Source organism: Nicotiana tabacum, chromosome 3, assembly GCF_000715075.1.
Source record: "Nicotiana tabacum cultivar K326 chromosome 3, ASM71507v2, whole genome shotgun sequence".
Taxonomy (NCBI): Eukaryota; Viridiplantae; Streptophyta; class Magnoliopsida; order Solanales; family Solanaceae; genus Nicotiana; species Nicotiana tabacum.
The window spans coordinates 147125064-147150592 of NC_134082.1; the positions used below are offsets into that span (position 1 = coordinate 147125064).

The 25529-nt window shown below is 38.3% G+C and overlaps 2 protein-coding genes across 7 annotated transcripts; one reads left to right on the forward strand and one right to left on the reverse strand.

Moving 5' to 3' along the window:
• The first annotated feature begins 4081 nt into the window (after nt 1-4081).
• Nucleotides 4082-14068, forward strand: LOC107777844 (glutamate receptor 3.6). 6 transcript variants are annotated; one of them, XM_075250025.1, is made up of 7 exons: nt 4082-4190; nt 4862-5160; nt 5283-6631; nt 6717-6994; nt 12112-12143; nt 12226-12632; nt 13371-14068. In XM_075250025.1, exons 2-7 carry the CDS (start codon nt 4896-4898, stop codon nt 13848-13850), a joined length of 2811 nt encoding a protein of 936 aa, XP_075106126.1. In that variant the 5' UTR covers nt 4082-4190; nt 4862-4895; the 3' UTR covers nt 13851-14068. The 6 variants fall into 6 exon arrangements, with proteins under 6 accessions (XP_075106126.1, XP_075106128.1, XP_075106125.1 ...); XM_075250027.1 differs by having other exon boundaries at nt 4118-4231; XM_075250024.1 differs by having other exon boundaries at nt 4155-4408.
• A 448-nt stretch (nt 14069-14516) lies between these two features.
• On the reverse strand, nt 14517-25043 carry LOC107777834 (serine/threonine-protein kinase/endoribonuclease IRE1a-like). The gene is made up of 7 exons (XM_075250030.1): nt 24541-25043; nt 22747-22981; nt 18270-19657; nt 17109-17281; nt 16533-16779; nt 15306-15609; nt 14517-14798 (listed from the first exon to the last, which is right to left on the reverse strand). The coding sequence occupies exons 1-7, from the start codon at nt 24699-24701 to the stop codon at nt 14652-14654; spliced, it is 2655 nt and encodes an 884-aa protein (XP_075106131.1). The 5' UTR covers nt 24702-25043; the 3' UTR covers nt 14517-14651.
• Between the last annotated feature and the right edge of the window lie 486 nt (nt 25044-25529).

Below are 25529 nucleotides of genomic sequence, written 5' to 3' on the forward strand. Positions count from 1 at the left end.
GGTTGCGACGAGGGGTGCGACTGGGTTTTGGTCGTCGAAGGTTGGTGGTTATGGCATTTGGGTTTTCTGGTTTTGTTTGGTGGTCGTGAGGCAGCTGGTGGGTGGTTTAGTTGACGAGGAGGGTGAGGCTGGTTATGGCGATGCAGCAGCACGTCGGTTTGGGTGGAGCTGGAGCTTGCAGCGGGCGGCAATGGCGGACGTGGTTAGTGACGACGCAGCAGCTCTGCTGCTTGACGGTGGTTGGGTTCAGGCGTTGAGAGGGGGCTGGACGACGAGGGATTAGGGTTCCTTGCTAGGTTTTTCTTGGTGAGGAAGAAGCATCTATGGAGGTCCGGAGTAGGGGAAGTTCGGAGTGGTGACGACGGGGAAGGCGACGGGCCTGTTTGGTTACGACAGTGGGTCGACGGAGGGAAGGGATCGTTAGGGTTTCTTCATCTTCTTTTGAAGAAAAAGAAGAAGATGAACAGTATACAATTTTTCCCCTCCAAAATTTTTTAAGCCTGTTCGTTGGTCCCCGTAGGTTTTACTTTCTTTCTTCTTTATGAAGAAGAAAGATGAACAGTAGTTCCCTCCAAAAATTTTCCACCGTCCCCCCTTCAAATCCTTTCAAAGTCCTCCTTTTGTTCAGCAAAATGTCCGTGTGTGCCAAGAAAAATGAGCCCCACGCGTGGTGGGGTTCAAGGCATATGTCCCCCACGCGTGGTGGGGTTCCCCACGTATCGTGGACTCGGTTTATTATGGGCTAGGTCCGAAAATTAGGCCTAAAATCGGGTAGTTTGAACCCGAATATTATTCTTTTGCCCGGACCCGAGAAATAGGAACACGACGTTTCTTAACTAGTCCTATATAAGCAAAATAGCTACTAAAATAAGACTAATTTAAAACAAAACTATATTATTATTTTCTTAATATTTTTCAAGATTAAAATAGCTACAAAAATATTAATAAAACTGTTTTTTTTTGTAATTTTCGTTTTTTATATAAAGATAAAATATAAAGTAATATTTTTTGCATTTTTTCCAAATTAAAATGACTACAAAACCTTAATAGAATTATATTTTTTTGTAATTTTCGAAATTATATAAAGTACAAAAATAAAGTGCAATTTTTGATTTTTTCAAGTTTATGAGGGATACATAAACTAAAATTTATATATATATTTTTTGTAATTTTTTCTTTTGCGAGAAAAATAAAGTAAAAATAGTCAAAATAGCTATATTAGTCCTAAATTAAATATTTAAGCTAAGAACGTAAAAATTCCCGGGGAGGGTCAAAAATTACGTGCTTACACTCATCATATTGCATAAGTATAGCCATGAAACTCTATCATAGGCTTTGGTCATATCAAGTTTGAGCATCACATTACCGTCTCGATTAGGCTTGTCAATATCTTGGATGATTTCTTGGACAAGGAGTATGTTCTCAATTAAAGATATCCCTTTAACAAAGCTACTTTGGTTCCCACTAATGATGTTAGGCAGTATTTTCGATAGTCTGCCGTTAAGAAGTTTAGCAAAAATCTTGCTAACAACATTGCATAGACTAATGGGTCTGATGTCACTAAAGTGCTGAGGTGAGGTAACCTTGGGTAACAGAACAATATAGGTGTGGGTAAACCACTTAGGAAGATTATCCATACAGAAAATAAATTTCAATGTCATTGTGGCGGTAGGTGCAACTTTTGTCCAGGCTACTTGAAAAAATTTAGCAGTAAAACCATCAGGCGCAGGAGCACTATTTGGATCCGTGGAGAAGATGCAATTCTTTATCTCTTCTTCATTCGGGAGTGCAATCAAATCATTGTTGACCTCCTTTGTGATCATGGGGTCAACATCATGAAGGTCGGAGTAATTATTAACTTCAGGTTCTTCATAGAAAATACCCTGAAAGTATCTAATAGCGGCTTTAGATACCTCTTTAGTCCCTTCTACCCATTGATAATTCTCATCCTGAATTTTGTTGATACTCAATCTCCTTCGCCTGTCCTTAATGACATTATGAAAGTAAGCTGAGTTAGAATCATCTTCAGTGAACCACTTCACCCTTGCTTTTTATCTAAGAATAGCATCTTGGATTTTAATATACCTTATATAGTCCGCTCTAGTTTTGTTGAGGTTGGACCTTTCAGCTCCATCATTATCAGAGATCATTAAACCTTCAAGCCTAATCAACTCACTTTCTAGTCTTTTATGCTCTTCATGGATAACTCCAAATGCTTCTCTGGACCATGTGCTGAGTTTGGAGGCAGTTAACTTTAGCTTATGGTGCAGATTCCACATGGGATTACCAAAGCATTCATCATCCCAAATGTTGTTAATGACTTCCATGAATCCTTCATGATCAGTCCAGAAATTGAGGAATTTAAAATACCTCACAAACTGGTCCGAAGTAGATTTAAACTATGCTAACAGAGGAACGTGATCAGAACATGCACTAGCTAAATGATAAACAATGGTTCCATTATATAAGTTAAACCATTCAGAATTGAGTACCATTCTATCGAGCCTTTTCCAAATAGTATCAGGTGCCCCTCTATTATTGCACCAAGTGAATTTGTTCCCCATAAAACCCGCATCTTGCATCCCACATTCTGATAAACATCACAGGAAGTCAAAGATTTTGTCAATCCTATAAGGAGAACCACCACACTTCTCTTCAGAATCAGCTATGATATTGAAATCTCCAATGATAGCCCAAGGACCAATAATTCTATTGGAAAGATTACACAACTCACTCCACAGGTCTCTTCTTAGGGTAGTTCTGCACTTAGCATATACCACCGAGATATGAAAATCCTTAAGAGGAGCCAATGTGGGAGGCTTTGCATGTGACTTGTTGTTCCGAGTCTTCAAGAATAACAATATCAAACTCATTTGACCAAAATAGCCAAATCTTGTTATTGAGATTAGCATAGCAACCTTGCCTCATATAAGTGTTCATCTTCTCTGCTTCGACAAAAGGTTCTTGCAAGGAAATGAAAGTGATTTGTGTTCTAACACTCCTAAGTCGAATAACAATACTCAGGGAACGACGAAAATGGACGTGGTATGAAGGTGCCTTGACCCAAAAACATAGTAAGGACTCCATGACTATATATAGGGAGGGAACCTTCCTAGAAAAGGGGGGTTTTTTCTCTCTCTTTCCTCTCTTATGTAATCTTCTTAGCAAAAAGAAATCAAAGCAATCTTCCATTGATTATGTAAAACAGTCATCTTCATCAATTAGTGAGAAAAGAAATGAAAAACCTCAATAAGATTGATCGCCCCTATTTCATCTTATGCATCATTTTCTGATTTGTTTATAGATTTGGAATTTATTATGTTTGACTAAGATTTACTTCTTCATCTTCATTAATTGATTTAATCAAAAAGATCTCGATATCTTTTGATCAAACAATCGCCCTTCACTAGCTGTCATTTACTAGCGTTATTGGTAAAGCAGTATACATAAACTAAAGTTGGCGAGCTAATAATGAAAAAAGAATTTTGGTCTTATATGGAGTATAATATTTCAATAACACAGCATGCTCACCTGACAGCATAATCTAAATCCGACCACTAGGAACGCATGGGACCTCACATGTGTTTTTACTGATTGGCACAAGCCACATAATTCTAAGACATGTTCCTTTTTCTTTACACAAACCTTTTTATTTATATAACTATCCTAGTTACTGTTAGCTGTTGATTTGTTCAGAAAAACAATTTAGTTGGCAGATTGTGACATTTAAGCACTGTAGGTCACTAAAGATGGTTAAATATCAAACTAATTTAACGAAGTAAAAATATATATTACTTAATCATGATTACGAGATAGAACTATATATGCTAACAAAAATGTCATGCAACGTATCATAGTTAAGTGATTTAAGTTAAAATATTAGTTAACCATTATTAGAAGATAGAACTATACGTGCGAGCAAATATCATATTTTTATTGGTTTGGTATAATTATTATTAGTAATTTTTAGTTTGACACATTTTCTTTACCGCACATTTTTCATGCGTGTGTAGTCTTCGTCATCTGGTCCCACGGATTCAGTACACTTTTTTCCCTGTAGTTGTTACTGTTACCCCATCCAATTTTCTTGGCAATGACAACCTGGTTTTACTGTCCAATTATCTTTTAATTCCAACCAAATAAGCAAACTCAGATATTGTACGCCATACATGAGCTAGGTGGTACAGTAGGTAAGAGAAAAGAGAGAAAAAGAACATACTTCTAGAGAAAAGTAACGCTTTTTCTCTTTTAGCTGAAATGAAATGAAACTCAAGATTTGCATAGTTGCATTTATTTGCTTTACCTTTATGCTTTAGTGGAGAAGAGCAGAATCCCACAGCTTTTTGTTCCTTCTTTCTTTCTTTTTCCCCTTGTCATGGCGCTTGTCTGTGTGGTTATTTGATTTCCTGTAAGTAAATTTTCTGGTCCCACCACCCATATTTTCTCAAGATTTTGCTCTGCTTCTTTTTCTTATTATGCTTGACTTTTGAGAGTTAAAAGTATTCTATTTGTCTGCTCCATTATCTCCTTTCATGGAATATGTCTCATTTCACACTCAACTGTTCCTAGGTGGGAAAATACTGTTCATGTCCTTCTAGTCTGAAACTGAAGCTACCTACTTTCTCTTTTTCCTTTTTAATATGCTTCTACGGTTTTAACTATTACTGTTTTTCTTGGTTTATTTGGAGTTTTCTTGGACTCCATATCAATTTCTGTAAATTAGCATGCTTTAAGCTTTCTTTAATCAGTAACTTGAGGGTGTGTTTGGAATTCTTGATGTTATTATATACTATGTATTATTTCTGTTAATGAAAGAGTTGTAGTTAATTTACTAAATTGTTCCTAATATGTGCCTTAACAGGGTCAAGGTTGCACCTTTTTATCCCAAGTTCATAATGAGACTATTTTGGACATTGATATTGATATTTCTCTACAATGGGTATTCTTCAGAGGGGGTTAATTCAACTCTTTCTGCAAGGCCTAAAGTTGTGAATGTTGGTTGTATGCTAAGTTTCAATACAGCCGTCGGAAAAGTTACCAAAGTTGCTGTGGAAGCTGCCGTGGAAGATATTAATTCCAATCCATCTGTTCTTGGAGGAACTAAGTTGAATGTGATATCATTGGATAGTAATTCCAGTGGATTTCTTGGAATAGTTGAGGGTAAGCCCTTTTGCAACATCTATTATATTCTGTTGGTTTTTGTGTACTTGGATTTTCATAGTTTCAGTAATTGTCTTATACTCTTTGAGTTTTATGTGAACCATTTCATTTTTATATAACAGCTATCCGCTTCATGGAAACGGATATTATGGCCATTATTGGCCCCCAATCTTCTGTTATAGCTCATGTGGTATCAAACATCGCGAATGAGCTTCAGGTCCCTCTATTATCTTTTGCAGCCACAGACCCTACTCTTTCTTCGCTTCAGTACCCGTTTTTTGTTAGAACTTCCCCAAGTGATATGTTTCAGATGGCTGCAATAGCTGAAATAATTGAGCACTACGAATGGAGAGAAGTGATTGCTATATATATTGATGATGATTTTGGAAGAAATGGTATAGCTGCATTAGCAGATCAGCTGGCCAAGAGACGATGTTCGATCTCTTACAAAGCAGCTATGAAACCTGAAGCAACATTGGATGATGCTAGGGATGTCTTGGTTCAGGTTGCTTTGAGAGAATCTCGAATAATGGTTGTTCACACTTATCCTTCAAAGGGTCTGGACATATTCTCTATGGCACGGTATTTAGGGATGATAGATAATGGATATGTTTGGATTGCTACGCATTGGCTCTCGACTATCCTTGACAGTGACGGTCCCCTTTCTCCTGATAAAAAAGAGAATCTTGACGGGGCAATCACTTTGCGTATACACACTCCAGATTCAGAACTGAAAAAGAAGTTTGTCTCGCGGTGGAGCAATTTGACAGGGAAGGCAGGAGTTACTGGTGGAATGTCAACTTGCGCGCTCTATGCCTATGATACTGTGTGGCTACTTGCTCGTGCCATAAACGAATTCTTTAACCAAGGGGGAAACATTTCATTTTCTAAGGATCCAAGGCTAACTGAACAAAATAGTGGAAGTTTGAATCTTGATTCTATGAGCATCTTTGATGGAGGGAAGCTATTGCTTGACGACATATATAAGGTCAATATGACAGGTGTAACAGGACCATATGGTTTCACTTCTGACAGAAATCTATTCCGCCCTGCTTTTGAAGTCATTAATGTTGTTGGTACAGGTTTTAGGAAAGTTGGTTATTGGTGTAATTACTCTGGTTTATCAATTGTTCCTCCTGAAACACTCTACTCTAAGCCGCCAAATCGTTCCTCTTCAAATCAGCAATTACATAGTATAATATGGCCCGGACAAACAACAGAGAAACCTCGTGGATGGGTTTTTCCAAACAATGGGAGACAACTGAAAATTGCAGTCCCTAACCGAGCTAGCTTTCGTGAATTTGTTGGCAAGGTACCAGGCACTACTGACTCATTCAGAGGATACTGTATTGAAGTCTTCACTACAGCCATAAACTTATTGCCTTATGCTGTCCCTTACAAGCTTCTTGCCTTTGGGGATGGCCATAACAATCCAGAAGATACAGAGCTAGTGCGCTTAATCACAGCAGGAGTGAGTATAAGACTACCAATGTTCTACTCTAGTGTCAGTTTAGCAGTGTGTTTTCTAACTGTGTATACTTGGTCTTTCTTTTCAGGTTTATGACGCTGCCATAGGCGACATAGCAATTACAACTAATCGGACAAAAATGGTTGATTTCACTCAACCATACATTGAATCTGGGTTAGTTGTAGTGGCACCAGTTAAGCAGCAGAATTCTAATGCTTGGGCTTTTCTCAGGCCATTTACTCCTAGGATGTGGATTATCACTGGTGTTTTTTTCTTAGTTGTTGGCACTGTAATTTGGATTTTAGAACACAGATTGAATGATGATTTTCGTGGACCTCCGAGTAAGCAGATTGTCACTGTTCTATGGTGAGTTGACAACTACTTGTGCATGTACGTATTATATCAGGATCTTGATTGTGAGAAAAATTATGCAGTTTAGCTTTTTTTTCTGTTCCAATAGCATTTAACTAATAAATTAGCATAAATCAACTTGACGAACAAGTCTGTCATATATTCTCTACTCTCTCTGAACTTTCTTCTATTATCTAGTCTTTCTACTTGCCAGTTTCATTCTGTATGTCAAATTTTGCTATTGTTATTTGTGGCTTAAATTATTTCCTTGTATTTTTAGGAAACCCATATTTCCTATAGGTTTAGGAAAACCCATTGTCCTAATAGAATTGGGAAAGGAAAACCTATATTCCTTGTCAAATTGGGAAACCTTTCTCATATATGTTTGGGACCTTTTGGGATCTATATATAGGGGTTGTAGTTGGGGATTCTATAGATTGTATTGTGCTTCTTTTCTCATTCATAGTGGAAAACTCTCTCTGCTTTTGCCCCGAGGATTAGGCTTGGCCGAACCTCGTTAAATCCTTGTGTTGATTTTTCTTCTCTATTTGCTTTGTGTGTGATTGTGTGCTAGTTAACCCACGATATTCCGCAACAATTACTATCAAAGCAAGGTTTGGGTTTCTATAAATAATTTAGGGTTAAGATGTCTTCATCATCTTCAACAAAGTACGAAGTAGAGAAATTTGATGGAGGTTCTAGTTTCAGTGTATGGAAGATTAGGATGAAATCGTCCTTGGTGTTACAAGGATTATGGAAAGCAATTGATGAGTATTTTCCTGAAGATATGAAAGAGACAAAGAAGGAAGACCTGAAGGAGAGGGTTTTGAGTGCGATCTTCATGAGCGTTACAGATAGCGTTCTTCGGGAAATTGCTGAAGAAACTTCTGCAGCAACGGCATGGAAGAAGCTGGAAGATCTGTATTCTAAGAAATCGCTGACAAACCGCCTCTACCTGAAAAAGAGGTTATACAATCTCCGTATGAACGAAGGTACACCTGTTAAAACTCACCTTGATGAGTTTAATTCAATTATAATGGACCTGAAGAATGTGAATATCAAAATTGAGAGTGAAGATCAGGCCTTGATTGTGCTATGTTCTTTACCACAGTCTTATGATACTTTTGCCGATACATTGCTATATGGGAAAGATAGCATTTCACTAGAAGATGTTAGTAATGCACAAAAATCTAAAAAGTTGAAAAAGAGCTTTCCAGACAACAGAATTGAGGGCGAGGGTCTTGTGATTAGAGGAAGAACACAACAAAAGGACTTTAACAGGAAAAAGTCAATCGCAAGATCAAAGTCTAGAGCAAGGAAGCAAAACTGTTATGAGTGCGGGGAGCAAGGTCACTACAAGAAAGATTGTCCTAAGTTGAAGGAGAAAAGAGGGAAGCAAAAAATAGATAATTCGGCAAATATTATTGACACTGGCAATAATTCTGATGATAGTGATTATGTAGGAGAAGTTTGTGCTGTGAGTTCTAGTCATGGGCAAAATTCTTGGGCTCTTGATTCTGGTGCTACTTTCCACATGAGTCCACACAAGAATTGGTTTGCAATTTACAAACAAATGAGTGGGACTGTCTATATGGGAGATGATAATCCATTACCAGTAGAGGGGGTTGGTAACATCAAATTGAGAATGTTCGACGGAATCATCAGAAACATTGAGTGTTGGCATGTTCCTCAGATAAAAAGAAATTTGATTTCTCTTTCGACTTTGGATGATCAAGGGTATAAATTTCACTCCGAGAATGGAATACTTAAAAGTGTGTAAAGGCTCCATGGTACTCATGAAGGGTAAACTACATTCTAAATTGTATCATCTTCAGGCCAGTGTAGTTGAAGGGGAAGCTGTTGTAGCTTCTGGGAAAAGTGATCTGAATCAGTCTCAGTTGTGGCACTTGTGACTTGGGCATATGAGTGATAATGGATTGTCTTTGTTGAGTAAGCAGAATTTGCTGAATGGGTACAAAAATCAAGCTTTAAATTTTTGTGAGCATTGTGTGTTTGGTAAACAGACAAGGATAAAGTTTATCAAGAAGGCCAAGCACAAGACCAGTGACAAGTTAGATTATATACACTCTGACTTGTGGGGTCCAAACAGAGTTCCCTCCAAGAGTGGTGCCAGGTATTTTATGACTTTGATTGATGATTACTCAAGGATGGTGCGGGTGTATTTTCTGAAAACAAAAGATGAGGCATTTTCGACATTTGTTAAATGGAAGACGATGGTTGAGAGGCAGACTAAAAGAAAAGTTAAGCGTCTTCGAACTGACAATGGGTTGGAATTTTGCAATTCTGAGTTCGATAATTTCTGCAGCAGGGAGGGCATAGTGAGACACCGTACTTGTGTCAGAACACCACAACAAAATGGTGTTGCAGAACGTATGAATAGAACGCTTTGTGATAGGGCACGAAGCATGCTTTCACACTCATGTGTTAGCAAAGATTTTTGGGCTGAAGCAATCAATACAGCTTGTTATTTGGTCAATAGATCTCCATCCACAGCTATTGAGTTCAAAACTCCTTTTGAGGTATGGTCCGGTTCGCCTGCAGATTATTCAAATTTAAGGATATTTGGTTGTCCTGCTTATGCTCATGTGAGGGATGGAAAACTTGAAACGAGGGCAAAGAAGTGCATATTTCTAGGGTATGCAACTGGAGTGAAAGGTTATAAGTTGTGGTGCACAGATCAAAAGACTCCAGGGCTAATTATCAGTAGGGATGTAACATTCAATGAATCTGCCTCACTGGACAGTCAGAGGGAGAAGGCAATAGCAGAAACAGATCGTGGTGTCAGTGACCGCATAGAGCTAGAAATTGAATCTCCACTAGCTCAACCCAGTAGTTCTAAAGTAGAGGAAGTGGAGGAGGTGCAAAATATTGATCAAGACAATAATGTTGATGCACCTGTGCAACAACCCTATAGCATTGCAACAGGCAGAGAGAAGAGAGTGATCAATCCACCACAAAGGTTTGCAAACGTAGCTGATGGTAATTTTCTTGGATATGCTAATTTTGTGGAGTTCGCTCTGTCTGTTGCAGAGACCATTGATGTGTTTGAGCCTAATAGCTATAAAGAAGCTATTTCTAGTCTAGAAGCAGATCAGTGGGTTGGTGCTATGAGTGAAGAGATTGAGTCTCTTCATAAGAATCAGACATGGAAGCTTGTTCCATTGCCAAAGGGATAGAAGGTACTAGGCTGCAAATGGATTTTCAAAAGAAAAGAGGGCAATCCAGGGGTTGAAGCATCAAGGTACAAGGCAAGATTAGTAGCTAAAGGTTTTTCACAGAGGGAGGGGATAGGTTACAATGAAGTGTTCTCTCCAGTGGTAAAGCATAGCTCTATCAGGGTCTTACTAGCTTTGGTGGCTCTTCATGACTTAGAACTAGAGCAGTTAGATGTGAAAACTGCATTTTTGCATGGTGAGTTGGATGAGCAGATTTATATAAGTCAACCCGAGGGATTCATTACTCAGGATAAGAAAAATCATGTTTGCTTGCTTAAGAAATCTTTATATGGTCTGAAACAGTCGCCTAGGCAGTGGTATAAAAGATTTGATACATTCATGATTCAAAATGCATTTTCTCGAAGTGCATATGATAGTTGTGTGTATTACAAAAAGCTTGAAGACGGTTCTAGTGTATATTTGTTGCTATATGTGGATGACATACTTATTGATGTTAAAAGCATGTCACATATTACCCGATTGAAGAAGCAACTAGGTGAGGAGTTTGAGATGAAGGATTTAGGTGCTGCAAAGAAGATATTGGGGATGGAGATTACTCGAGATAGAAGGGTTGGAAAGCTGATGTTGTCCCAACGGTCCTATATTGAGAAGGTCCTCTAGAGATTTAATATGATAGGTGCTAAATCTGTGTCCATTCCTTTTGCTTCCCATTTCAAGTTGTCTGCAAACATGTCACCAAAAACAGACGAGGAGATGGAACAGATGTCTAGTGTTCCATATTCGAGTGTTGTAGGTAGCATTATGTATGCTATGGTTTGCACTCGCCCTGACATTTCACATGCTGTTAGTGTTGTGAGTAGATACATGGCGTGTCCCGGTAAAGAACATTGGCAGGCAGTGAAGTGGATCTTGAGATACTTGAAGGGTACTGCAGATGTAGGCCTGACTTTTTACAAAGACAAGTTGAGTGAATCCTTAGTTGGCTATGTCGATTCAGATTATGCAGGGGACTTGGATAAGAGAAGATCTCTGACAGGTTATGTTTTTACTCTTTCTGGTAGTGTCATCAGTTGGAAGGCGACTTTGCAGTCTGTCGTTGCTTTGTCTACCACAGAAGCTGAGTATATGGCAATTACGGAAGCAGTTAAAGAGGCTATTTGGCTACAAGGCTTGGTAAGTGATCTTGGACTAGCTCAGAAGAAAACACAAGTTTTTTGTGACAGTCAAAGTGCCATTCATCTTACTAAGAATCAGTTGTTTCATGAGCGGACGAAGCATATTGAAGTCAGGCATCACTTTATTCGAGACATTATATCAAAGGGGATTGTTAAAGTGGAGAAAGTGTCTACGCATGATAATCCAGCTGATATGATGACCAAGGCAGTCACGGCCAACAAGTTTAGGCATTGCCTAGACTTGATTGGTGTGTGCAGTACTCAATAGAGCCCTTGCGAGGGCTGAGGGCAAGGTAGAGAGACGTTGTTCCTGTTGATGAAGAGAATTCAAGCCAAGGGGAAGATTCGTTATTTGTGGCTTGAATTATTTCCTTGTATTTTTAGGAAACCCATATTCCCTATAGGTTTAGGAAAACCCATTGTCCTACTAGAATTGGGAAAGGAAAACCTATAGTCCTTGTCAAATTGGGAAACCTTTCTCATATATGTTTGGGACCTTTTGGGATCTATATATAGGGGTTGTAGTTGAGGATTCTATAGATTGTATTGTGTTTCTTTTCTCATTCATAGTGGAAAACTCTCTCTGCTTTTGCCCGGAGGATTAGGCTTGGCCGAACCTCGTTAAATCCTTGTGTTGATTTTTCTTCTCTATTTGCTTTGTGTGTGATTGTGCGCTAGTTAACCCACGATATTCCGCAACAGCTATCTATCTTTATACAACAAAGGTTTGACCTTTTCCTATGTAAAACTCTTTTTGCAGGTTCAGCTTTTCAACTCTCTTTAATGCCCACAGTAAGTAACTCATGCTAGTGGAGTTATATCTACACTTGCACTTGAATGAGCTTCCTTTGACAAAGATCACTTTTGCATGCAGGAGAAAACACTGTTAGCACCCTTGGCCGCATTGTCCTCCTTATATGGCTATTTGTGGTATTGATAATTAACTCGAGCTACACTGCCAGCCTCACCTCAATTCTTACAGTGCAGAAGCTTTCTTCACCAATTACAGGAATTGAAAGTTTAGTAAATACAAAGGACCCCATTGGTTATCAATTAGGTTCATTTGCCCGTAACTATCTGATTGAAGAACTTGGCATTCATGAATCTAGACTTGTTCCTCTTAACCTGCCCGAAGATTATGCTAAAGCTTTAAAAGATGGTCCTAGTCACGGTGGTGTTGCTGCTATAGTAGATGAGCGTGCCTATATGGAGCTTTTCCTCTCAACGCGTTGCCAATTCAGTATTCTAGGTCAAGAGTTCACAAAAAATGGATGGGGGTTCGTAAGTATTTCTCTGTCAACTTCACCTTTCCTTATACATGTGAACCTGCTTTTGCCTTTTTGTGAATTTATCTCACACTATGACCAATTGATCATACTAACAGCTTATTAAAAATTATTTGCAACATAAAGAGATGATGAAATTATGAATCCTGTGACTTCAGCCTAACCAACTAACGAATGTGATAATGCATGAGAAGTAGAAATCTCTACATCTAAAGCTTGCAAATAGGCCAACAAAATACACTTTTCACTGATGCATGGTTTTTTCCCATTGTTCCTTAGTTATAAGTTCTGCTTGAAACATGCTTCTGAAGGTGAATCATACTGTTAGCTTGATATTTGGAAGGAGAGGAGATTAGTATATCTCTCTTGACATAACATGGTGCTTGCTTCACACAGAAGTCCTTGACTAGGCTTGAATATATATTTTTTCTTTTGGTACCTTCAACTTATAGAAGGAGAGCTTTGGCGTAACTGGTAAAGTTGCTGCCATGTGACCAAGAGGTCACGGGGTTCGAGCCGTGAAAACAGCCTCTTGGAGAAATGTAGGGTAAGACTGCGTACAATAGACCATTGTGGTCCGGCCCTTCCCCGGATCCCGCGCATAGCGGGAGCTTAATGCACCGGGCTGCCCTTTTTTTACCTTCAAATTATAACGATTTTGTTATGAAGGGTTTATGCATTGATCTGTCTACATTTGAGAATAATGTCCTTCATTTTCTTTGTTTTCTCCTAGGCTTTCCCTAGGGACTCTCCTCTAGCGGTTGACATGTCAACTGCAATTCTGAAACTATCAGAAAATGGGGAACTTCAAAGGATCCATGATAAATGGCTTTCTGGAATTGCTTGTACTTCACAGAATACAAAACTTGAAGTGGACAGGCTTCAACTGAAAAGCTTCTCAGGTTTATTCTTCATATGTGGGTTAGCATGTTTTCTGGCACTGCTCATATATTTTGTCATGATAACATGCCAATATTGCCACTATTATCCCGAGTCTGAGTCCTCTGGGGGAAGCTCGCGATCAGGACGACTCCAGACATTCCTTTCTTTTGCTGACGAAAAGGAAGAGTCAGTGAGGTCTAGGTCCAAACGAAGGCAACTGGACGCGACTTCAGTTAGAAGTGTTGATCAAGATGCATCAGTAAATGGTTCAAGGATTGACCGTTCTGAGATATACTCAAACAGGGTTGTAAGTTTTAGAGAATCTGCGTAGTTCCTAACAATGTGTACTAGTCTTCCCAAAATGTAATTATATAGGTCGAATGAATCTTTATTTGCAAGGCGCTGCTATCATATTTTACCAAGTGTCCGTTGTCATTGGAAAAATAGCCATGCAACCTCAGAATCCTGCTGATCCTTGTGTGTATACATCTGTCCTTGCCTAAAAAGGCTTTTAGCTCAATATTGATTATGACAAGTGCAATGTTAAGCTCATATGCCAATATCTGCCAAATTCATGCAAGGGAAAGCAATTTTCGAGCACTAGTTCTGCCACCCCACCTATAGTGTTTTCTAGTTTGACATGTACTGCTACTAAACGCCCTTTGACGGCCGGGGGGCTAAAGACAAGTGCACTTCTAAACTCTTGTCGTGAATTCTCCATAAAAATAAAAAGAGTACTTAAGAAGCTTCAGGATTGAGGTCTCATTAGCCGTAGAAGCCCCTGGCCAATCCACGTGGCCGCACTGCCCAGCTCTCAGGTTATAGACCCCAAAAGAGGGGGGAGGGGGTGATCTTATTTTTTTTTTTTTTTTATGTAAGCATTTCCAAATAGCGGAGAAGAAAAAGAAAGCATCTCCATCTAACACATCAACAAAGCAACCAATTCTGTCCAATCGCTGAACAACGAAAAATAACTTGGAGCATTAAGAAAGAAAGAAGTGAAATGTTGGTCGACATAAATATACACTTCAATAAGAATATATAGGTTGATCATATTTACATATATAGACTACATTACATGTTACATCATACATTCAGGTATTGAACAAGATTCAGGCGCTATTTGGAGGAGTCAGAGTACACTGCTTGTGAAGTACTTCTGGAAACATTCTTCATTTCTACAGTAATCTGACATCACTTTATACACTTCAATTAGTAATTTGGGAAACCGACACCTAAAATAGCCATCAAATCCTTCTGGTACAGTTCCTAAAATTTCCTGAAATGATGTTGAGAAACATTGCAAGTCAGCCAATAAAAAGGTATTAAATCAGAGGAAAATATTTGAAAATCTGAGGGAACTTCATATTCGTCTAAACTCTAAAGTAATAAAGCTTTCCGAATATATATGTAATAATTCAAGTAATCAAATGAAGAAGACGAGAAATCAACTCAGAGGAGTTGGTAGATTTACCATTACCAATTCCTCATGGAACACTATCGCCTGACAAATTAATGCTATAATGAAATTAGTTTTTTTTCCTCTTTTTCTCTCCAATTTTTTTTTTGGGGGGAATTGGAGAACGACCTAAGAGATTTCCAAGGACAGCTACTTTCTCTCCAATAATAAATAAGACTCAACATTTATCAAATCATGAAAAACTTGGAAACCAAACACAATCTGAAATCTACATTAATTAAATCCTCCAAGGGTTCTTGCCAAATTTTAAGTATACACCAATCCTTCGAATAACGACAAGGAGTATATAAATTTATCAGAACTAACCTGAATTTCGGTGGGAAGCTCTCTATAATGATTTAGCTTGTTACGCATGACTCGCAGCAAATCACGAACACTGTCGAATTTATAACGCCTGTAACGACCAATATTGTTGATGAATGGAGGTTCCATCTTCTCATCCCATTTCCCACCCAAAGCAACTGGTGCTGTACCTTCCAATGCTTTCAGGAGATCAGAAGAAGTCTCCCTGTCTTCGAATTCCACCCTGTCGCTTGAGTCACGAAGAAATGACAATCGCATCTCAGATGTCCAAAAGAAAGGATGAGCAAGCACGTCCACGGCCTTCGGTCTTGGACACACAAAATTAAGAAAAAGAAAAAACAAGAGTTTAGCAAAGGCAATTGCACTTAGTATATCTACTAAAACAACAGGCGCTTTATCCATGAGATCACTATGGTCAATTTTTCCATTACAATGTTAATTGTTTATTGATTGAAACCATATGCAGAAATCTTGATATATCCTCTTAAATTTGGTCTCTCTCACGATGTCTGTTTCAAGTTTAACATGACGTTGAGAATCCAAAAGCTATATTTTTCTCAATTTCATAAGAGCATAGTCACTATACTATAATTAAACAAACATGCTTTTACTGATCAAAACTTTTGCATGTTCTTTGCTCCATCAGATACTCTTCTGGTGAAGTTTACGTATCATTGCAGCAAATAGTTCTTTCGCCCAAACAGCAAGAAATAACTCAATTAGGAGGTTTCTTAGAGATTTCGAAACAATCTAAGCTTTCAGAGGAAGTCTGAGCTCTCCAAGTGGTTAAGAAGATTTTCTGCGTCTCTGAACAACGAAGGAAAAATTACACAGCCTACTTAAAATGTCAAGTAGTTCAGGACTTACCAAGCATTACTTTACTAAATTGAGCTGAAAGTTTTATTTAGCTAAAACTTGAAAAGTACACCTAGATTGTCATAATCTGTAAGCCTTCTTATTTTTTATGAATAAGCATAAAATACTGGCTGAACTTTGAAATGACCGTTCAGCAGCTGCAATTATAAAGGGAGATAAAGAAGGGCATAGTCATCTCCATAAACATTATTAGAGTAAGAAGGTAATAATGCAATTCAAAGAGAAATTCCTGCCGTAACTGGCCACAAGAATGTCTATGGCCAATAAGTGACTCTGTCCAAAATTATTTGCTACATGCGCTAAGTGTTTGACTTTTTAGTATATAAACTCAAAAGAAACATTTTCACTTATTACCTCAACTCAGCATTGGGGTCTAATAATTGAGAAAAGAGATCCACAGCTTCAGGGATATGTTCCACCAAGAAAAGATCAATTTTGCTCTTTGTAATGTTAATGTCACGCTCAAGAGGGCTTCCAAAGGGATGACTACCATCAGTCACGCAGAAAAACAGAACACACCCCAGACTGAATATATCAACAGCACGTGTTTGACGTCCATGAAGAAGCTGTTCAGGAGCTTGCCATCCTGAACTTCCATAACCTGCAAAATTCATCGCAAATAAAAAGAGTGGAAATCTAAGCAACAAAAGTTAAAGACAAGATGCTCAGGCAAGCAGGAGCAGTGCTCGTAGAAAATTTAAAAGCTCAGAGGCTCCAAAAGAAGAGCCTAGTGTGAGAATGACCTCAATTGTCAGTCAAACAATCTTCTCCAGTAAGCAGCAAGGACGACAACAAAGTGTCATGGACGCATAGCAATACTCAGTATGTCATGCAAGTTAATTGATAACAGAGCATACAAATGGTGGTGGGACTGAACATAAGTTTATCATGCACTACCAGCTAATGTAAAACTACTTTATAACTACTTGCCTGTCGCGTGATGACCTAATGAAGACATATCTCCAATGAGGCGCTTGCTAATTCCCATGTCAGAAAGCTTAGCACCTAAGAATCTTTCCTTAGTTATCAAAACATTTGGGGGCTTCAGGTCTCGATGAATGATCCCCAAATCATGAAGATGCACAAGACCAGATACCACATCCCTGTCCTCCAGAAAAAAATCAGAACACCAAAAGTGTGCCATACCCAGTCAAATTGCAGTTCAGAAAACTATATGGAATTAAAAGAGACAAGAAAATTGGTCCAATTTTTTGTTCAAAGGCGCTGCAAAGATTACAACTTCCATGTACGGAAACAGAAATATAATTCTTCTAAGCGCTTATTAACCAAACAGCAGTTTAGGCCTTTGCAAGATGACAGTCTAGAAATGCAAGATGCAGAAAACTTTTATAGGTTTGATAAAGGACGGAGCAGTCATACAGGCCCCTTCTTTTCCCCACTGCAGAGAGGGGGTAAATCTTGTAGCAGATAACCTATTATACCGAAGGCAGAAAATAGTAAAACTGTAAGAGAACACAGATGAGAAAGCACGGATGGAAAAGCACCAAACCCTAAAAACCATGAAGAGCAAAGTGCTAAGGCTAATTATAAAGCCATTATCTCAAGAAATTATGAGTCAGAAGAATGAGAATTTTCTCGTCAAAGTGTTTTGCTCTATACCGCCCACGCTCTATCCCGCTGTGGGCGGGATAAGCAAGAGTTGAACAAAGTGAAGTTCACCTAGTTCTTCCCCTAAATAAAGGACTTCTAAAGACCTGATGTCAAGTCGCATAGGAAGCAAATGATCTTTTGGAGTTAACCAGGCGAAGAAGACCTGAAATGATGCCACATAAATTAATCACTATGAAAACATGTGATATGTAAAAACGTTACTAAAAGAGCATCATAGAACAATATGCCAAGAATGAATTTATGATGTATAATATCACCTCCCTCCCTCCCTCTCTCCTCTGTGCACGAGTGCTATGCAAAACAGGCAAACACAGAAAAAGGAAAGAATAAAAAGAGCACCCTTCCTTGTGAAGTATCATCCTTTCTTCAAGTCACCATCTAACGGGTTGCAGAGTAACCCACCGTATACCACGAATTAGAGGCACAAAATCAAATTCATTATGAAATAATTCCACGAACCTCATCAATTTGAGCAACAAAGGGGAAGGAAAACCATTTTCTTTCCTTAACTCAGTATCCAACATAATACCCTTCAAATAATCCAAATGAATTCTACGCTTTGTAGATTCTGCATCCAAGTTCTGATTAAGACGTGCATTTACTGTAGTGTCGGCATAAATCTGAATAAGGTCACTCAAGCTGCAAATGCAGCGTTCCAATGCAAGATAAACAAAATCTTGGTCTTGTTCCACACCATACCACCGAACAATATTTGGATGTCGATCAGATGCAATAAGATTCTTTATTTCTTTGAAGGCAATATCATGATGTGCCCGGACAAGCCTTTTCACAGCAACTGCACGACCATCATAAATTCCTTCAAGGACAACTGTACCATTGCTCCCTTTAGCAATCTCTGTACTGGAGACAAACAACTTACCGATAGTGCGCCCACCTTTGCCATATATACTTGGTTGAATAAGGTTAAGCAACAGTTTATTATCAGCATCCACATCTGCATACTGAAGTCCACCATCAGATGAGGGGCCTTTATCACTTTTCTCACCATTGCTCCCATTCTTTCCAGACTTCCGAGACTTTTTCCTTTTTGAAGGTACATTTGGTGAATGTGAGTTGCCGGGCTGTCTGACCAACTTGACTTCAGCCACTGAATCACGATTGCGTGTTAAAGCTCCCACAAGAGTGGCTAAAATATTGCGAACTGGCGTGCTCAATCTTTCAGAAGACTTGGTTATTCCTTCTTTAAATTGGGTTTTAACATCTTCTGAATTTTTCTTTTTGATGATTAAAAGTATGAACACCACCAATATGCCAAACACAGTTCTTTTTATAACATATTCCAAATAGGAGGTGTCTGCATTAGCTGCATTATCAACATTTGTCTCTGATGAGGGGAGCTCCGGACGATGAGCACCCGGGAGCATCTTCTCCTGCTGACTTCGACGTCTGTGGATAAGGGCCCTTGACTGACATGGCAATGGCATATCGAAATGTACGTCAGGTTCAGATCTGTCAGAATCCAGAATATCCCCACTAAATGGATCCTCGATGTCTTTGCAAAGAGAAGCAGCCCCTATTTCAGCAACAGTCATGTTCCACAACACTTGGTCTGAGTTTGGAATAAAAGATGTCAATGCATAGTCTGTTCTGGTGATGTAAAGCGTGTATGTGGGCAGACTCTCTTCATCAATGGTGCCATTATGATGAAAAGTAATGTCATTGTTGTTAGTTGCTGGAGAGTCAGGCATCCTATATGTATAAATCAGGCGGCCAGTCTTAGCATCAACCAGAAATGCAGTAGTTCTTTTAGATCCCAGAACAATCCCGCCATCCTCAGCTATTTGTGGAGTTGAACTAATATACTCGTCAATATTCTTCATAAGTTTCTGTACAAAAATATGGAGCAATAAATTAGACACTATAGGCGGATGAATAGGAAGTACAGGAAGGATTTCAAGATGTCAGTCTCTTACTTCCAAACATGCTTGTCGTTATAAAAGTGAATCTTAGTCAGCAAGCTGAATAAATTTCGCATTTCTCTAATAATAAGTACCTCCAACGTACCTTATCTCCCACTGCCCCTCCCGTCACACACCTCAAACCCTCCCCTCGTCAAGTGTAATTTTCTTTTTGCTCTCAACTCAACTCCTCGGTTGTCGGCTTGTCGCCGTACTCTATTGCACCTTTTTTTTTTAGAATTGGTAACTATTGTATATATTAAAAACATCAGTACATAGGTTGCACTGAAAACCAAATTTACATGAAGAGGATTAGTAGATGTTCTGATTTGAGACCTAGCAAGATCCTAGTATGTCTATGATTGTCAATGTATCTTCTGTGTAAATCTGTTTACACCAAAAACAAAAAAGAAGAATACAATTGAGTTTGATCTTCTGCACTGGATTGCTTCTATCTTCAAAACATCTAGCGTTCCTTTCCCTCCAAACTGTCCACCAGATACAAGCCGGGACAGTCCTCCATCTATCTCTACTAGTTGCTTCAGCTCCAGCTTCTTCCCAACTATAAAGAACATCTTTAAGCTTGTATGGCATTGACCATGAAATACCCCTAAGACTAATAAAGATTTTCCATAGTTGGTCTGTAATCTTGCAATATAGAAATAAATGGGTGACAGTTTCAGCATTTTCCCACATAGAAAACATCTTGAACACAGAGAAATTCCCCTTTTATGAGATTATCCTGGGTTAATACCGCCTCCTTTGCTAGTAGCCAAGTGAAGCATGCTACCTTGTATGGAATCTTTGTTTTCCATATATGTTTCCAAGGCCATGGGTCTACCTGTTGACTATTATGATTCAAAATCTTATATGCATCCTTCACCCGGTAAACCCCTCTGTTGTGCCTCTGCCACCAAAGTGAATCAAACCCTTCCTGTAATCCTTTAAATGTTTCCAGCTCTTTGTAAAGGTCAGCTAATCTTGTTATCTCCCAGTCATTCAACTGTCTTCTGAGAGCGATTTCCCAACCTTGATGACTCCTCATATCAGCTACTGTCCTATGCTGGTTTTGTGCTAAACCAAACATATCGGGGTATCTTTCCTTTAAGCTTCCGTGTCCTAACCAGTTCATTCCAGAATGATGTGTTCCTTCCGTTGTTCACTCTTATGGAGGAGTGGTTCTTCATTATAGGGCAAAGTTCTCTTATGGATTTCCACACACTTACTCCATATGATGTTCTGACATTTTTTGATACCCAGTTGTTTTCCTCACCATACTTAGCTTTGATCATTTTGCCCCATAAAGATTGGGGTTCTTGAGAGTACTTCCATAACCATTTCATTCTAAGAGTCTTGCTTTGATTCTTCAAATTCCTTATTCCTAAACCACCTTGTTTTTTAGCCATTGTGAGTGTCTTCCATTTAACTAAATGGAAGACCTTTTTCTCCTTATTACCTTGCCAAAGGAATGATCTTCGTACTTTGTCCAATCTCTGTAAAATGCCAGCTGGAATTGGGAACAATGACATCATATAAGTAGGAAGTGAGTCTAATACTGAGTTGATTAGAACTAGCCTGCCCCCCAATGATAGATATTGCGATTTCCATCTTGACAACTTCTTCTCACACTTTTCTATGACTGAATTCCAGATCTCTTTTGATTTGGATCTTGCACCAAGAGGCATCCCAAGGTAAACAGTTCGTAGGGACCCAACTTCTCCTCCCAATATCTGTGTCAGTTGCTCCATGTTGTTAACTTCATTAATGGGGAAAATATTGCTCTTTCTCCAGTTGATGTGTAATCCTGAAACTCCCTCAAATAAGACCAAAATGATCCTTAGGAATCTAAGTTGTTCCTTTTGAGCGTCACAGAAGACTAGAGTATCATCAGCATATTGGAGATGTGTGATCTCTAGATTGTTTGCCCCACTCCTGTTTACCTCAAAACCTTTAACCCATCCACTGACTTTAGCCGTTTTAATCATGTTGTTCAATCCTTCCATGGCTATAATGAATAGAAAGGGAGATAAAGGATCACCTTGTCTTAGACCTCTGTGTGCATGGAAGAAATCTTCACGAGATCCATTTATGAGAATGGAGAAATTAACAGTAGATATGCAAAATTTCATCCAACTGATCCATTTCTGCCCAAAACCCATTTGTTCTAACAATTTCAGTAGAAAGCTCCAGTTGACATGATCATAAGCCTTCTCAATATCTAGTTTGCATAGGATTCTGAGTTCTTTCTTTTTGATTCTTGAATCCACAACTTCATTAGCAATCAATGTGAGCACGTGATTTTGACAATCAACACTACATCTATTACTTGTCTTCCTTTGATGAAAGCCATTTGTTGAGCATCTACTACACAAATACCAGCCCCTCAGTCGCCATTCCTTTTCTTCTTTTTTCCTTCCTTTTTCACACATATATTTCTTTTATACACTTTTTAGGTAGCTAAATCAATTCCAAAATTGTCCTCAATCAACCAATATGTAGATATGAGGGTATATTGGTCAAATTATGCTCAAAATTAACACCTTCATGATGATAAAAAGGGGAGTTTAGAATACGTTTCAAACTAAGGAAATGTACATTTCACTTTGTTAGTCTAGATCAAGGTCTAGTTGTTAATAGTACCTCCGGTCCATTTTAATTATCATTAAGGTTTTGGCACACTCACTAAGAAGACCATTAAGGGTTATTTGACTAAATTACCATCTTTCTCTCCCCAAAATGAATAATAACTGTTCAACGTTTTAGAAACTTTTATAGATCATTTAACAAGGATAGATTTGGAAAAGAAGTTAATGCCTTCTTGGTTTCCTAAAGCAACACTTATTTCGGACCAAATTTTGTTTGGCTAAAACGACATTGAAAATGGACCGGAGGTAGTACTACATTAATTGATGCATCATGTCTCATTATCATTCAATGTTAAGTGGATATCATCTCTTGTTATATAGCACCAAAATTGCAAGAGTAATCCATGTAGAATAATGAAAAGACTCGTATACCAATTTGCCAAGCCTGTTGTGTGCATACAATTCCCAATCATCCCCACGGCAGTCAATGAAATAACCACTTCCTATATCAGATGATGCCTCCCTGTTGTCATTATAGTTTATAGGAGCCTGATATGAAGAGTAGATTGATGGGCCAGATCTGAATGACCAGAGTGTTTTCTCAGTTTTAACCTCCCGTAAATGAACAGTACCATCCAGTTCAGCAACCAGTGCTGTCTCAGGTTTCCTGGTTCAGGAAATTGTAGCAACGCAGAAAATAAATAAAAAATTAATGAATCAGAAAGCACACTACAGATATATAAAATTACCAGCATGACACAAAGTGAACATAGAAAGGCAAAAAGGAACAAAAAATAAAAAGGATTTTAGTTTATTATTTCCAAAGAGAATTTAGTTTACAGCTCATGGATCCAGTTTGCAGAAATTAAGTTGATTTACCTTAAAAGAGATCAACTAGAATGTTTCTGGGTTAAAGAAGTAAGCAGAAATGTCAGTGTTCTTTTCTCCTAGATCCTGTTCGTTTTTCGAGAAGTCAAATATGCATCAAGCATTATACGTAGCAAAACATATGATCCATAATAACTTATTCTCAATAGATACTATCCCATCGCTCATTAAAAGCACCATTTTCCACATATTAGATTGTAATTTACAGGGGAAGACATAAACTAATAACCAAATAGTAGGATTCTGCTTTTATAGAAACTGATCTCCTCCAAGAGTATGTTGTAATTTCAAGACCAGACATCCTGAAATTGTTACAGTTGTAGTTGGCATGGTTCTCGAACATAGAGTAATGGAAACGAAAGAAAGTCGGGATGAACAAGCATCCATTTTCCTGATGGCCAAAAAAAGGAGCATAAAACTCTTTACTCTTCTAGTTCGGATGTATAAGGAAACTAGAATAACATATCTGTTTGAATAAAACACAAACTAAGGACAAAGCCTGACTGAAATATGGGTTAGCTGGTGTGATGCCAAAATTAGGCAAAACAAGTTCTATACAAGAGTGTGATTGTTATGGAGTTGGAAATGTTTTCCAAATTTCTCATGTTTGGTTGGTCAAAATGTTCTGGAAAACAAGTTCCTTAAAATCATGGAAGCCACCTGATGGGAGTAAGGAAAACAAGTTCCATAAGTGGGATTTCACGCTAACTGTGTCCTTCCCACCCCCAACACCCCACCCCCGACTAATCGCTCCACCCCCTAACAACTACCGCCCCTCCGCCGCCCACCTCCCCCAAACCCCCTGCAAACAAGCTCCCCCCACTCTGACCCCCTACCCTTCGCCACCCTCATATTGTTTGTAGTATATTATACATAAATGCTTTTGGGACAATATTTTCTGCTTACTTACCAAACACCGGAAATAAATAAGAAAACCACTTATTTTCCAGAAAAACATTTCCTTCATACCAAACACACCCTAAGTAGAATTGGGAGCATATTTAACGATAATCCAATTCTTTTACTCTCCAGAAGCATAAGAAAACATGTAAAAAGCAATTGAAGGGATAATTTGAACCAAAATACCAAACTATGCATCAGTAGAAAATGAAATTAAAACATGAAAAGATCCTCCAGAAGCAATAATAAAGCTGAAATCTTGTGTCATTTCTAAATTTTAATAAAATAAACAGATGGAGTAGCAAAGAATTTTCTACAGAAGCTCCAAGAATTCCTATATCTTTGCACAATTTACTAAAAAAATTACCACACCATACCAGCAGTAAATCCAAATGAGCAGAACATGAAATTCTCAAAACAGCAAGAACAGAAACTAACCTTAACTCTGACAACAGATTCCTCCTCGCCGGAGCTATCGTAACTCCATCGGAAATTCCCTCAATTGAACTACTCGGCAAGCTCAATAACTCACTTGCCAAGCCCGTAAAGCCAAAAAATAACAGTAAAACACAGACCAGGATCACCCAGTGCCGTTTCATCGACGATATTCAACCTAAAACCAGAAATTAATCGCCGATTTCTTTTACACGGTGATTGTTATTAATTAATTTATTTATTTGTGGGGTATGGGGTATTAAATAAATGAGGGAGGTACCGTATGATACAGCAATGGGTTACATGGGAAGATTGAGATTGAGGAAATCTAGGGAGGGAAAGCGCAATAATTATGAGATTCGAAAATTGGAAGACGGGGCGTAGTTGTAGAGGATCTTTGGTTTGATTGAGGTAAACAGTCGTCCTTTCTTCTGGGATTGGGTTCCTGATATTTCGTCTGTCCACGGTTGCCTTTGTCCGTTCTCAAATCTCAACTGTTCTGTTTTTAGTCAACCTTTAAAATTAAACAAACAAGTCCCCGACGTTTTTAAAACTAACTAGTTTCAACTAAGTGATAATTTTATATAGTAAACCAAAATATTTTTCATGCGTGTAACTATTTTTTATGCGTGTAATTTCAGTTTACCTTTTATATGCACTCTTTCTCCAAGTCTATCCTTCTTCAATAAGTGGTTTGTGTGTTAATAAAATAAAAATTACATCTAAAATTTATGAGATTGAAAAAATAGTCATAAGTATCAATTAATTATGTAAAATATAATTCATAAATTACTATAAAGAATTACCAAATAGAGTGTCCTCACTAAATTTTGCCGCCTTTTCCAAGGATACAAAATTATTTGAAATATTTTTGGGTGGAAATGTCATCGACTGATTGCTTTACTATGGTGTTGTTTGTAAAACTTATTTCAAGTTTTTTGTGCACTGAAGTGTTATTAGGGTTGACACGATTTAATTAATCATTACTACTA

Bases quoted from the DNA above. Each gene is read 5' to 3' on its own strand.
- LOC107777844 (XM_075250025.1), top strand. From the start codon at position 4,896: ATGAGACTATTTTGGACATTGATATTGATATTTCTCTACAATGGGTAT. The intron at 5,161-5,282 runs GTAAGCCCTTTT...TTTATATAACAG, and splicing joins ATTTCTTGGAATAGTTGAGG to CTATCCGCTTCATGGAAACG. The intron at 6,995-12,111 runs GTGAGTTGACAA...CTCTTTTTGCAG, and splicing joins CAGATTGTCACTGTTCTATG to GTTCAGCTTTTCAACTCTCT.
- LOC107777834 (XM_075250030.1), bottom strand. From the start codon at position 24,701: ATGAAACGGCACTGGGTGATCCTGGTCTGTGTTTTACTGTTATTTTTT. The intron at 19,658-22,746 runs GTATACGAGTCT...ATTTTTGTACAG, and splicing joins ACAACAGGCTTGGCAAATTG to AAACTTATGAAGAATATTGA. The intron at 16,780-17,108 runs GCAAGTAGTTAT...TGAATTTTGCAG, and splicing joins ATTAGGTCATCACGCGACAG to GTTATGGAAGTTCAGGATGG.